The 12,938-nt window shown below is 39.8% G+C and overlaps 1 protein-coding gene across 5 annotated transcripts in view; it reads right to left on the bottom strand.

Moving 5' to 3' along the window:
* Positions 1-9,354: 9,354 nt before the first annotated feature.
* The window catches only part of ROBO2 (roundabout guidance receptor 2), a 523,934-nt gene continuing 520,350 nt past the window's right edge, over positions 9,355-12,938 (bottom strand). For 2 of the 5 annotated variants that reach the window (XM_063126764.1, XM_063126765.1), the window contains one exon: positions 9,355-11,992. In XM_063126764.1, the coding sequence (XP_062982834.1) occupies positions 11,991-11,992 (2 nt within the window). In that variant the 3' untranslated portion in view covers positions 9,355-11,990. The remainder of the gene's footprint in view (positions 11,993-12,938) is intronic. The other 3 variants (XM_063126760.1, XM_063126761.1, XM_063126762.1) reach the window with 2 other exon arrangements.

Raw genomic sequence — 12,938 nt, 5'->3', positions numbered from 1 at the left:
TCTGTAAAATGTCAGGCTTTCATGTCCATTTCATATGTTAGTTGGGTAGCATGGTTAAACTGTGCAGGGTAGTCTGTTTCTGTGGCACTAGTGGTTAGAGCTATTTTCTATCATGCCAGAGAAACCTCTTTGTTTGCAAGTCACCTGAATCACATGAACACCACTTCACACTTTACTTTGCGGTTCCAACTCCATGCTGTTAGAGTCTTGGTGGCAATCTATTGGTCTGACTAGTTGCGACATAACTAATCTGAAGTAGTGAAGAAGCTAATGCAGCCCTGTGTTGTCCATTGCTTTATCGTTGTCCTTATTGTTGTCCTTATATATCAGGACCTGAAAGAATAAATGGTGAATCTGAAAGGCACAGCCGTATCCCCGACAATGATTTTTTCTTCCTCCCAAGCAGATTGGAAAGGAAATCAGTGTAGTGCAATGGCTCTAATACAAGCTTGGATGTAGAAAATCTAGATTCATATCCCACTTATCTATGAAATCCATTTGATAGTCTTGGGCAAATCACTATTTCATATCAAAGTCACAGAGCTATTGTGTGGCTATGAAATTGTTATGAAATCCTCTGAGGATGGGCAATATACAAATATAATGAACAGACTCCTTTCCTGTAGCTTTAAAAATAGTTTAGGGAGCTTTTTCCATTCGGGAAAACCACTTTTATATACAGTATGTTTCCCTGACAGAGTGATAAGAGTTGTGTGGTAGAATTCCGCATCTACCCAAAGCAGCTGGCAGTGAGGGCAAGAATCCTAGGTCATCTCAGGTGAAGCTGCTATCTTCCCACTTAGCCTCAGGGGTGGAGGGAACAAAATATTTAAGCCATGACCCAAATGAGGAAATTTCTCAAGAGAATGAACCTGTTGGTCTAGATGAGTCAAGGAATGAGCCCACCAGAAGACCAGGACCCTGGCAAGGGCTTTATAACATGTATTCACTACAGTGTGTGTATTTTTTTCCTTTCTCTATTTCAAAGGAGCCAAGGTTGGTTACATGAAAACTAGATGAATCAGAACAAATCAGTCAAGTTGAACCAGGACATGGCATGTCACAATCTGGACATATGTTGAAGCATTCACAAGATCAGTCCAGTATGCCAGATAGTCACAGAAAATGTCAACATGTATTAACTTCAGCAGGTAAAAAATAGTTGTGTGAATCAACCTTTATGCTTTGTGATCTTTCAGTACATCTGGAACACATATGGTGTCAAAACTTCAAATTAAATCTGACAAAGAATTTCACATTCTCATGTTCTCCCTTAGTAACCACTTTCTGAGTGACCTGCTATTTAGCTTTATGTGATTCACATATATTTCTGCATTTTCTGCAGTTTGATAGATATTGCCACTGACATTCTCCATATTTTATATGGCAGGGAATAAAATAATAATAAAAAAAGTAGAAAGGAAAGCCATTGTCTTGAATTCTACTTACTGTCAGTTATGTTAACCATTGGGGTGGGCAACCTCTTTGGTTTGGAGGGTCATAATGGCCCTCAAGTGGATGGGACGAGTAAGTGGGAAGTTCTCTCTCTCTCTCTCTCTCTCTCTCTCTCATACACACACACGCACACATGCTACAGACACTCCCAATCTATACACACCTAAACATCCATAGGATCACTTGGGAGGGGGGATGCTTTAATCCAGAGGTAAGCAAACTTTTTGGAAATTGGCAATTTGAAAAATTGTCCTGGGAACCAACACAGAATGGCTGTGATGGGAGGCATGACAAAGGACAAAACCTTTGTGGACAAACCTTCCCCAAAGACTGAGTACAAGGCAGAGGTGGGGCCTGCACCCCAGTACCCTAAACAACTCCTTTGAACCCACAGTTTTCAGAACCATCAGAAACATATCTCACAGCAATCACTGCTGGTGATAAGAAAATGTGTTAATTTTTTTTTAAAAAGGGAAGCCAGGAAAGATGCCTGGAGATCTATTCCTGCTTTAACCTTCTCCTTCCGAACAATCAGGATCACTGTTTCTGCTATTTGCAGGGAATATCACTGTTTCAGCAATCTTTGGCCTAATCTACACCAAGCAGGATATTGTACTATGAAAGCAGTATGAAAGCGGTATATAAGAGGCAGGAGCCACACTAAGCAGGCTATAACACTCTGAAAGTGGTATATGGGCCGCAACAGTTGTCAGTGCACTCCAATACCACGATAAAGCAGTAGTGTGGCTCCTGCCTTTTATATACTGCTTTCATAGTGCAATATCCTGCTTGGTGTAGATTAGGCCTTATTCAGGATCATTAGTGAGAGGTTAAAGTCTCTTCACTCCATGCAGCCCTGCAATCTAAATTAAGAAAGGACACATGCAGATGACTCCCCTCATGTGCCCCTTTCCCAAGTTCAATCAGGTTCCTGACCATCCACCAAAGAGCTGTTTGATGGGCTGTCAGGAATGTTCTGTTGAAGAGGGTATGGAGAGAGTCCTCCTCTCCTCACATGCCCCATTCCTCAACACAATCACAACAATGTGGGCTTGGGGAATATGGGCGACAGTGCAGTTTTGAATGTGGGCACTGTGGGCACTCAAAGTGGGCCATATGGGAGGCCTCTCTTGACCACATGCTCATATATTATATACATGAAAATAGATACTGTAATTCCATTGCTGTCTTTTGAAATGATTCTAAATTTGGGCATATAGACCCAAGATACAAAAATCAAGTATCATCAAGTAGGTTCCACTGGTATCCTTACATCCCAGCACATACAATTCTTCAGACAAAATCTCACTGGCTTTGATATGACTTACTTCTGGGTTCAGTTCCTTTCCCAAGGTCTCTAGAATGTTAAGCTATGCTTGAAGAATGGATACATATAGTGCTCATGAATGAAACACAGGTGCATGAACACTAAGGCGCCACAGAATGTACACATGCTGACAATTACCACATCTCATCAATGGAGATATATTTTGAACTATTGATAACATTGTGAGGAGGGGGGATGTGGCTGTGCTCCTAACCCCACTCCCTCCTTCCTTGCACACCCAGCAACCAGGTAGACCTTGGCACGTTTAGCGCAAAAGTCTGGAAAGGGCTCTGAAAGCATGGGGAGAGGCAACGAGTGGGGTACCGCAGGGCTCAGTCCTGGGCCCAGTGCTCTTCAACATTTTTATTAATGATTTGGATGAGGAGGTGCAGGGAACGCTGATCAAATTTGCAGATGACACAAAATTGGGTGGGATAGCTAATACCCTGGAAGACAGAAACAAACTTCAAAGTGATCTTGATAGGCTGGAGTGCTGGGCTGAAAACAACAGAATGAAATTAATAGGAATAAATGCCAAGTTCTACATTTAGGAAATAGAAACCAAAGGCACAGTTACAAGATGGGGGATACTTGGCTCAGCAATACTACAAATGAGAGGGATCTTGGAATTGTTGTAGATTGCAAGCTGAATATGCGCCAACAGTGCAATATGGCTGCAAGAAAGGCAAATGCTATTTTGGGCTGCATTAATAGAAGTATAGCTTCCAAATCACGTGAGGTACTGGTTCCTCTCTATTCGGCCCTGGTTAGGCCTCATCTAGAGTACTGTGTCCAGTTCTGGGCTCCACAATTCAAGAAGGATGCAGACAAGCTGGAGCGTGTTTAGAGGAGGGCAATCAGGATGATCGGGTCTGGAAACAAAGCCCTATGAAGAGAGACTGAAAGAACTGGGCATGTTTAGCTTGGAGAAGAGAAGATTGAGGGGGGACATGATAGCACTCTTTAAATACTTAAAAGGTTGTCACACAGAGGGGGGCAGGAACTATTCTCAATCCTCCCAGAGTGCAGGACACAGAATAATGGGCTCAAGTTAAAGGAAGCCAGATTCCAGCTGGACATCAGGAAAAACTTCCTGACTGTTAGAGCAGTACGACAATGGAATCAGTTACCTAGGGAGATTGTGGGCTCTCCCACACTAGAGGCCTTCAAGAGGCAGCTGGACAACCATCTGTCAGGGATGCTTTAGGTTGGATTCCTGCATTGAGCAGGGGGTTGGACTCGATGGCCTTGTAGGCCCCTTCCAACTCTGCTATTCTATGATTCATGTTCAGCTGACTGTATTTACAGAACTTCCGTGATTAGAAATCCTGATAAGACAGGGTTTGTGATCATGGGAACTATGTAAATGCATTCAGATGAACTTACTTACAGAGCCTTTTTCAGACCTTTGTGCGTGACATGCAAAGTTCTGGCAGCTAGCCATCCAGAAATGTTGGGGATGCTTACATGCAGTTCCACATCTCCCTCTCCCTCTGATGCACAAAGAGGCAAATGGCTGCATAGTGCTATAATCAGACTCTCTAACTATTGCAGCACCACTACACCTCTTGTACATTTTCCTATTTAAATAATTTAAGTCTATGGGGCTTCCTTTTTCCCAACTCACAAATGATGTTTGTAACTTGTAGGAGGGCAGCTAAGCTTTGTACTAATCCAATCTCTTAAATTGCCATGGTTAGTGTGGGGGCATATATATATATATATATATATGTATATGCTGTATATATTCCATCATGGCTGTGCAATTGCACTCAGTTGTTTATATGACGCAGCCACATCACATTATTCCCTGCAAAGCTGCTCATTTTTAATGTGTCATTTTACCTTGAATTTTTATTTTGCTCCGATGTCACCATGGTTGTTTGTGCATGTCAGTGGTGGCTTCAGTTTGTATTAAGAGAGTGAATGTAATTAGGGGATGGATCCCAGTGCAGGATAGGTGCGAGAATACAGGGCAGGGAATGGGCTCCCAGTGTTTAATAATGGCCGCCATGACGACATTAAAGTCTCTTTCTGGAGCGAAAGTAAGGACAGTAATTGGCTCCATTCAGAAGACACCTTAAAGCACGACTTTAACCATGGTGGTTAAGCCAGAAAGTCTTATTCACCATGGTTAAAGCCACGGTTTAACGTGTCTTCTGAACACAGCATGACTTTCTGGCTCAACCACCATGGTTAAAGCCGGGGTTTAAGATGTCTTCTGAATGGGGCTAGTATGTATAACACATAAATTCAGTGAACTGTGGCAGTGCAGAGGTGCAGCTACAGGCCTTCAAAGCAACAGTGCTGTGCAGAGTTGCCAGAAAACAAATAAAAAAATGCTTTTGAAAGTTTTCAGTCACTCAGTATTTGCTGCCCATTACGGCTATGTGACAACAGCATTGTGACTTTTCCTGGCTGGATAGCCCACGGTTACTCCTGCCATGTAACCCTATTGATGCCACTTCACAGCAATGATGGAGCAGGTTTTGGGGGGAATTAGTAGCTAAAGCAGCACACTATGGAAATCTTCAAGAAAGAGGAGCTGCAGTTATTCACCTACCTTAGCATTTCCTCGTTCCTTTGTCACTTCTACAATAATTGATGTTTTGCTACTATACAGGACAGGACACAGAAGAGCACAGCCAATAAGATCCCAGGCAAAAACTACAGAGCTCATGTGTATAAAAAGAATAGGAAAAAGATTCTACATATCAATCATCAGGTTATACACCTTTCCATCAGATTATATACAAGTTAGTCTCTTGCAAATAGAGTGGTTCTGCTTCTATTTGCTGGATTAGTTTCATAGACAGGCTGTGGGGTGGGGGTTGGGAGCTCAAAAACCCATGGCATTTGAGCTGTAGGGCCTGCAAAGATCCATTTTATCTTCTATGCTCTAACATCTATATGTAGAAAATGCATGTGGACAGCAGGAAATTTGGAGTGAAGTGTGAACAATATGCTGATGATATCAAACTATCTTTCCTCACCAGGTAGGTGCTGGACTGGTGTCTGGAGTCAGACATGGGCTGGAAGAAGATGAATAAACTGAAGCTGAATCTTGACAAGATGGATGAACTGTGGATAGGTGGTTCTCATGTCCAGCAATTGAGTGTACAGCCTGTTCTAAATGGGGTTGTACCCTTCTTGAAACAGTAAGCTAGCTTGTGGATATTCCTTGATCCAACATTGTTATTTGAGGTTCAGGTGTCCTTCGTGGCTAGGAGTGCCTTTTATCAGCTTTAGCTGGTTTGCCAGTTGCAACAGTTCCTGGACAGGAAGAGTCTGGCCACAATGATTCATGTACTGGCAATGTCCATACTGAATTACTGTAATGCATTGTATGTGGGCCTGCCCTTGAAGATAAACTGGAAGCTTCAGCAAGCGTAGAATGTGGCAGCCAGATTGCTACAGCCAGGTGGAATTGTATTACAGTGATTCTAAAGGAGCTAGATTTGCTTCCGAGTCCAACTCAAGCAGTTGGTGCTTGCCTTTAAAGCCCTAAATGGCATAGAACACAAAAATCTGCAGAAGGAGTTCTACTACCAACTTGCTCAGAACTCAAGATTGTCAGAGGAGGCTTTTGTCCAAGTACCTAAGATACATTGACCTAGCTCACACGTTTATTTTCAGCCATGGTGGCTTGAATAAACCACCATGGTTTGCGGCAGATGCTGGACACCCATTCTATAACTGAACCCCACTTGTAGGTTGATGTGTCATCCAAACCCAGCAAGGGTGGATTGTTAACAAATCACCTCTATTCTAAAACAGCCCATGGGCACATGCTGCAAGACACAGTCGCTTATTTAAGCCACTGTGGCTGAAAACAATCATGCAAATCCACCCATTGACCTGGTTTGGATGGTCGTGGGGTGAAAGAAGCCAAGTTCCCATGTTGTCTGTACCCGCTGCAGTGTGTGGGTACTTCTTATCCACATCATGACCCATGGCTTGCAGTAGGGGTTACGGCACTGGTAAGAGGCCACCCCCACTGTGCACCATGCTGGGCTCGGCCAACATGGCAACTTGCTCTACATTGTGGATAATTATGCACATTGCAGTTCTGCGTGCAGCACACGCAGGAGCTGGGGAACACCCCACAATGACTTTTATCCACATGATCACACCAACATAGCCATTATGTTCCAATAAGGGGGAGAGCCCTCTTGGTTGTGGTGCCCCAACTTTGGAATACTCTCTTCATGGAGGTGCAACTAGCAACTGCACTGCAATTGTTTCAGTGCCAGCTGAAACCCTTTTTGTCTGTCCAGGCATTGTCTCTTTATTGTATTGTCTACTTTCATCTGATGATGGTGTCTTTTTGGTGTTTTTATTGTTTTAAATATATTTATATGTGACCCCAGTATTCGTAAGGATGAAGGGTGTTTTAAGCAAACAAACAAACAAACAAACAAACAAACACATAACGTGCATTCAGGTTGGGAATGAAGATGAAGCCACTGTAGGCAAGGAAGCTCGTTCATATATCACAGCTGTGGGATCTGGAATGATAGTCTGTAGAGATATGGTGGAAGTCAAGCACACCCAAAGCATGTCAAGTCCACTGTGGGAAATGTGGCGCAGAAAGGCATTCAAGAACCTCCTCCTGGAATATGGTCTGCACAGCTGTACCATGGTAAGATGATTTTCTGATTTCATGGTAAATCAGATGAAACTGATTTTCATGTTCACTGATTTACATTCACTATGTATGATTTTGTACTAGATGACTGTGAAGGTTGATAGAGCAGGCTTTCTCTCTCTCTCTCTCTCTGTATTTGCCTCCTATCTCATATCCCCTCTGATTATCATTCCATACGCTCACTTAATGGTTTCAGATTATTTATCTTCTCTCTAGAAACAACACCAACATAATGTAGTTATGTAAGTACAGTAAAACAATTCTTCTCCTCCAATTTCTTCTTGTTTTTTGTTTGTTTGCATGTTTTTAGTCAGCATTTTCAAAGACATTAGAAAATCTCTTTTGTCATATTTATAGATTTTACTAATGAGATTTGTAACAGGACCCCACTTCCTCCCTCTTTGCTTGCTGTGGAATGTCAGTAAAATTAATGACAATTTGGAGAGCATACGAAGCCCCAACAGACTACCTATAAGCGTAATGTTATGGAAGAAAAAGTATAACATAGTTTTTAATTATTTGATTACTCCCAATTCAGGTTTATATAATAATCATATATTAAGAATGGTAAATTCAAGTTTCCTTAACATAGTTTTGAAATGTGGAAGTTTTATTTCCCCCCCAGTAAATATACAATACACACTCAACATTACGATTAACCAACTTTATGCCCATTAAAGTTTGCTTCACTAACACATGAAACACATTAAGAGGTCATAATCTTTTTGTGATTGAACAAATTGTCGTCAATGAACAATTTTATAAAAAAAATTAGAAAACAGTTCTAAGTGCTGCCACTATTTCCCTTTCCTTTAGACACATTATGCACAAGAAATATTTTCAATTATAAAAGGAAAAAACCTTTTTTTTAAAAAAATGGTAAATTACACTACATTTTAAAAAATATGTTCTGTGATCATTGGAAGTACACTGACAAACAGACAGACAAACAGAGAAAAGCTTCACCTTTTAAAATATGGGGGATTTGCTATACATTAAAATCTCCTTTTTAGAGGACCTTGTAAAAAAATCCTAATAAAGAGAATCATATTGTAGCCAATAATAGACAGTGATATAGTACTGCAAAGGTTTAATACTGACACAAAACTTGTCAAGAAAATATGAAGACACATATCTGAAGGAACCTGGGATGGGTACTTTTACTCAGGTTGAATTCTGAAGAGAAATTGGCCAATAAGGTGTTCCACCAAAGCTCAGCTCAGGTTTTTGGGAGCCAATTAAAATATTCATGAAGGTCATATGGTACAGACCTGAAGGGCGTGTACAACATCTCATTGCATATAGGGCATCAAGTGTTTCAATGTACCCTTAAAGTCTTCCTGCATATATAAAGTTTGCAATACTCCATGCATTCTAGAGGTAAAACAAACCTGTAAGGTCTCTACCGCTTATGTATTGTACTTTGGATCAGTAGTAACTTTTGGTCTCCATAGTACATGGGACGGTGTGGTTGCAGCCATTTCAGTAGTTGTTCATACCTATTCTAGGTAATGTATACATTTTTCACCAGCGTGGTGAAGCCAGGTTGCATAATTATGTTCCGTACTCATAGTTTACTACCTAACAGGGTGGGCATTTCTAGCATGGTATGAATCACTTGAGTGGGGGGGGGGATTGATGCTAGAGAGCCATGAGTGCAACTACAGAAGTGACTGCAATTCTGCTGGTTCTATGTAACATGTAAATTGGCTCTAAATTCAAAGCCATTGTAAAGTTAGGATGGCTTCAAGTGATTGCTTCTGTTTGATCGTTCCCCTGAAAGGCGATTCTGGCCCCACCCCCACCCCGAGATATCACTTGCTTGTCAATAGCGCAATTGGTGTTAGTCATGAGCCAACTTGTGGTTGGATATCCTGATTTTTGAAAATGAAAGCTTGTTCTGCAATTTCAGCACATCCTGAAACACTCTCAAGACTAAGATTTCCTATATTTTAGTCTAAGTCACCATGAGGGAAATATTTTATTTATTTATTCATTTTATTACTCAAGTTTATATACTGCTTTCCACAAAAAGTATCAAAGCTACTTAGGTCATATGAATCCACCTGAACAACAACAACAATAAAAAAACTCACAGCAGCAAAACCTGAGGCAATGTAGAGTGCAGAAACTCCTTTTGAGTCATGGGCAACTTTCAGGTGAGTTGAGACCTGGGGAAGGGAGCCTCTCAGCCTCTCAGTAAGCATCAGTGCTGTCGGGGGCTTCTGAATAAAGCCCTTCAGAGCACTGATCACTGGACAAGAACAAGAGGGGGGATGTGTCACAGAGATGGAATCAAATACCCTTTGGCTATATTCCCATTCCAATCTAACCACTGACTGGTGCTGTGAGGTACTGCATTCAGAAGCCCCTCATAACACCAATCTGATGTTGCAAGGGTAAGGATACTGTTCTCCATTGCAAACATAGGTGTACCAGATGCTCGGGGAGGCTGCTGGAGGTGTGGGGATTTATCTCCCCTTAGGAGAAGCTTATTGCATCTCCATTACATGGCTCTGTGTGCACAGGCCTATTTCTCTACCTAGATTACTATTGCTGGAACATGGTGCCTTCCTTCACATTAACATACTCAGTTCAGGAAAGGAAAAATGTCATTTTTTATACATTTGTTGAACATTTCTGTACATTTAAAAATAATGGCTTTAACTATATCCAGCATTTTAATAAGCAGGAACATACATAAATTCCTAGGTCACATAAACTCAGAAAATACTTTTCCTTGAACTTTTTTTTTTTTTTTTGGTTTGCCAATGCCCTGATCGTAAATAAATGAGAAAATTTGATATTTGCAGTGCTGATTTACAATTGGTAATGAAAATGTTCTACCTTATCAACAATTCCAATGTAATGTAATAAAAAGCAACACATATTTAGCAGATTTATTTGCTTGTTCTAAACGTGTACTTCGCTTAGCAGCAGTGTGAGCACCAAGGCAAAGTATAAAACAACATGGACTGATCGTACATAAGATATGTTTGAATGGAAGTTTGTAATAATGATGTGACTGAATGAAGTAAGCTCTATGATTTAAACTTTAAATAAAATATTTAATGCATTTGATATACATGTACAGTATTTCTAACAGAGAACTAAAAATACTGTAGCAAAGCTGGAGAAAGTCATGAGAACTAATGATGAGACAGGATGCTTTTGTTAATGTCCACTTACAGAGAGTTTGGTTTATTCAAAAAGTGTATAAACATGCATCATGTTTTCATAAGAAGAGGCTTGAAATTTACTCATCAAAAATAGGTCAAAGACATTTTCTTTTCCTTGTTTCTATCCAGTTTCCAATAATGCAGTGAATTGGCAAAAGTCATATTAATTTCAAACTGAGTATAACTTTACCATTGCTTTTCCCCCAAACATTTTAACCCGGGGTCTAAGTACAAATTAATTGGGTTTCAGTTTCTGGAAATTTCAGATAATACAACACAAAATTATGTAGAGACTGCATAAAAACAATTATGCCATGAATTTCAAGTGATGCAGCTTTACACCTTCCATTGTACTGTACATGTATTGGAAAGATGAACTAAGATAATCTAGGTTTTTTTTGTTTTGTTTTTTGGAAGCAGCTTGGATATCTCAATCATAAATTGCACCTTTAACTCCTGCTAGTTCATATGGTTTGTGTTTCCTGGAGGAGAGAGAACATCAGTAATTCTTTAAAACTGTAATATATTTAAAAACAGCTTTAGTGAAACACCTTAACTTCCTTCCTTTGTAGCGAGTTCAACTGTGTTGAACAAATGAAAACTGATACTAAGAAGAGAGGAGGCTTTCAGTTCTAATCTGGTCTTGAAACTCACACTTCCATCATTTGACCCCTTTTTTAAATGGTAAAAGCAACATGTTGCTTGTTATTTCAGATAGGATTCTATCCCGGATGTCCCAATAAGCCTTTGTTAACATCAGTTTTGCCAGTCATCTTCCTAATTCTACACCCAAATGGAAAACCACCTAACATAATTCATTACATCCAGCATTATCCAACATAGCTTACAGTACATAGACTCCTTTCACATTCAGTCTTTTTTTCTTCTTCATGTCACGAGGAGTAAGAGTTTTGTGCTTATCACCAACAAAAAAGTTGCAGTGCAAACTTTAAACATAAAAAGTTACACAATTAAAAGTTATTATATGGCACCACAGCCTATTAATTCACATATAATACAACAGACCAATAAGAACAGACAATAATATGAACATAGCTAAAAAAAAGGTGAGTTGCATAGCAATGCAATAAAAAGAAATTATATACACGGGAAATCCATTTCATCCTGGAGGGTGATTTTTTTCCATTATATATGCTTGATAAGAAATAGATTAAGGTGGAAGGTGTAGTAAAGAGAAGAACACAGGTAGAGTATCTGTGGGATATGTGTGGTTGTGTGTCTTTACATTGCATTTACAGTTCTTTTAATAGTAAGTACATAAATAAAGAAAATGTTCATTGCACTGTTTTAGTGTCATCACTTCCATGAGTTCAGACCATGATGGCCCTTGAGAGCAGCTCAAGATGTCTCAGTTCAACTACTCTGTTAAACAAAGAACAAAAACATGATTATATGCTTTGAGATATTTTCATTTTAACTTTTATGCATACATCGGTTATGCATATATTTTAAAAAGTAGACCATAAAAACATTTACTTTTTAAGTAATTAGAGTGGTAATTGTGGTAAATGTGAAGCCTTATTATAAGCAAATGAAAAAAGCATACTACTATGGATGTTTTTTTTTCTTTTTCTTTTTGGAAGGCAAACTGAGAGCTATTATAATTCTTTTAAATTGTTTCCTCAGTGACCGGCACACCAAATCAGAAAGTTCCTCACAAAAGGGAGGTACCTTTTATTGCAGTGACACACCATAGCATGAGAGTCTCCTGGGAAGCAAAGGTAAGGGAACAGAACTTTACCACTTCTGTTGAGGAAACAAAGGAACCTCAAGTGCCCCACGGACATTGTTTTTGAAGGGTCCCTACAAAAGTTGACCCATGACCTAGTCCTCACTGAGATGGCAAATCTGTGTCTGGGTTGTAGTGTTCTAGACTTCTGGTGGAAGCTCACATAATACAATGTGTCATCATATGAAAAAGAAATCCTGTATACTGAAATGTAAATGTCAGGGAGAAGAGTGGCAATCTAATCAACTTTCTATGTGGAGGATTTTTTTTTTGTCTTAGGAACATTCAGTCATGTGACTGCTACTTTTACTATGATGGTGAAAACTCAGCCTATGTGAGATGCTGACTCCTTGGACAATATTTAATACCCACTGGCTGTGCAACATGGGCAACATCTAAATATGCAGTCAATTATAACTCAACAAGGCCTTCTCTTGCTTATTTTTCTAAGTCATAATTTCTCTGCTACTAAGATATCTGTGTTCTCATGCATTTTGTATAAGTACCATATTAGTGTATTTTGCAATATTGGAAAATAAGTCAAATAGTGACTTTTCACATTTAGTTGCGAGCAGGAAT

The sequence above is a fragment of the Elgaria multicarinata genome, chromosome 5 (genome assembly GCF_023053635.1).
Source record: "Elgaria multicarinata webbii isolate HBS135686 ecotype San Diego chromosome 5, rElgMul1.1.pri, whole genome shotgun sequence".
Lineage (NCBI taxonomy): Eukaryota > Metazoa > Chordata > Lepidosauria > Squamata > Anguidae > Elgaria > Elgaria multicarinata.
The sequence above is the reverse complement of the archived record's forward strand: the minus strand, read 5'-3'. Positions and strand labels throughout refer to the sequence as shown.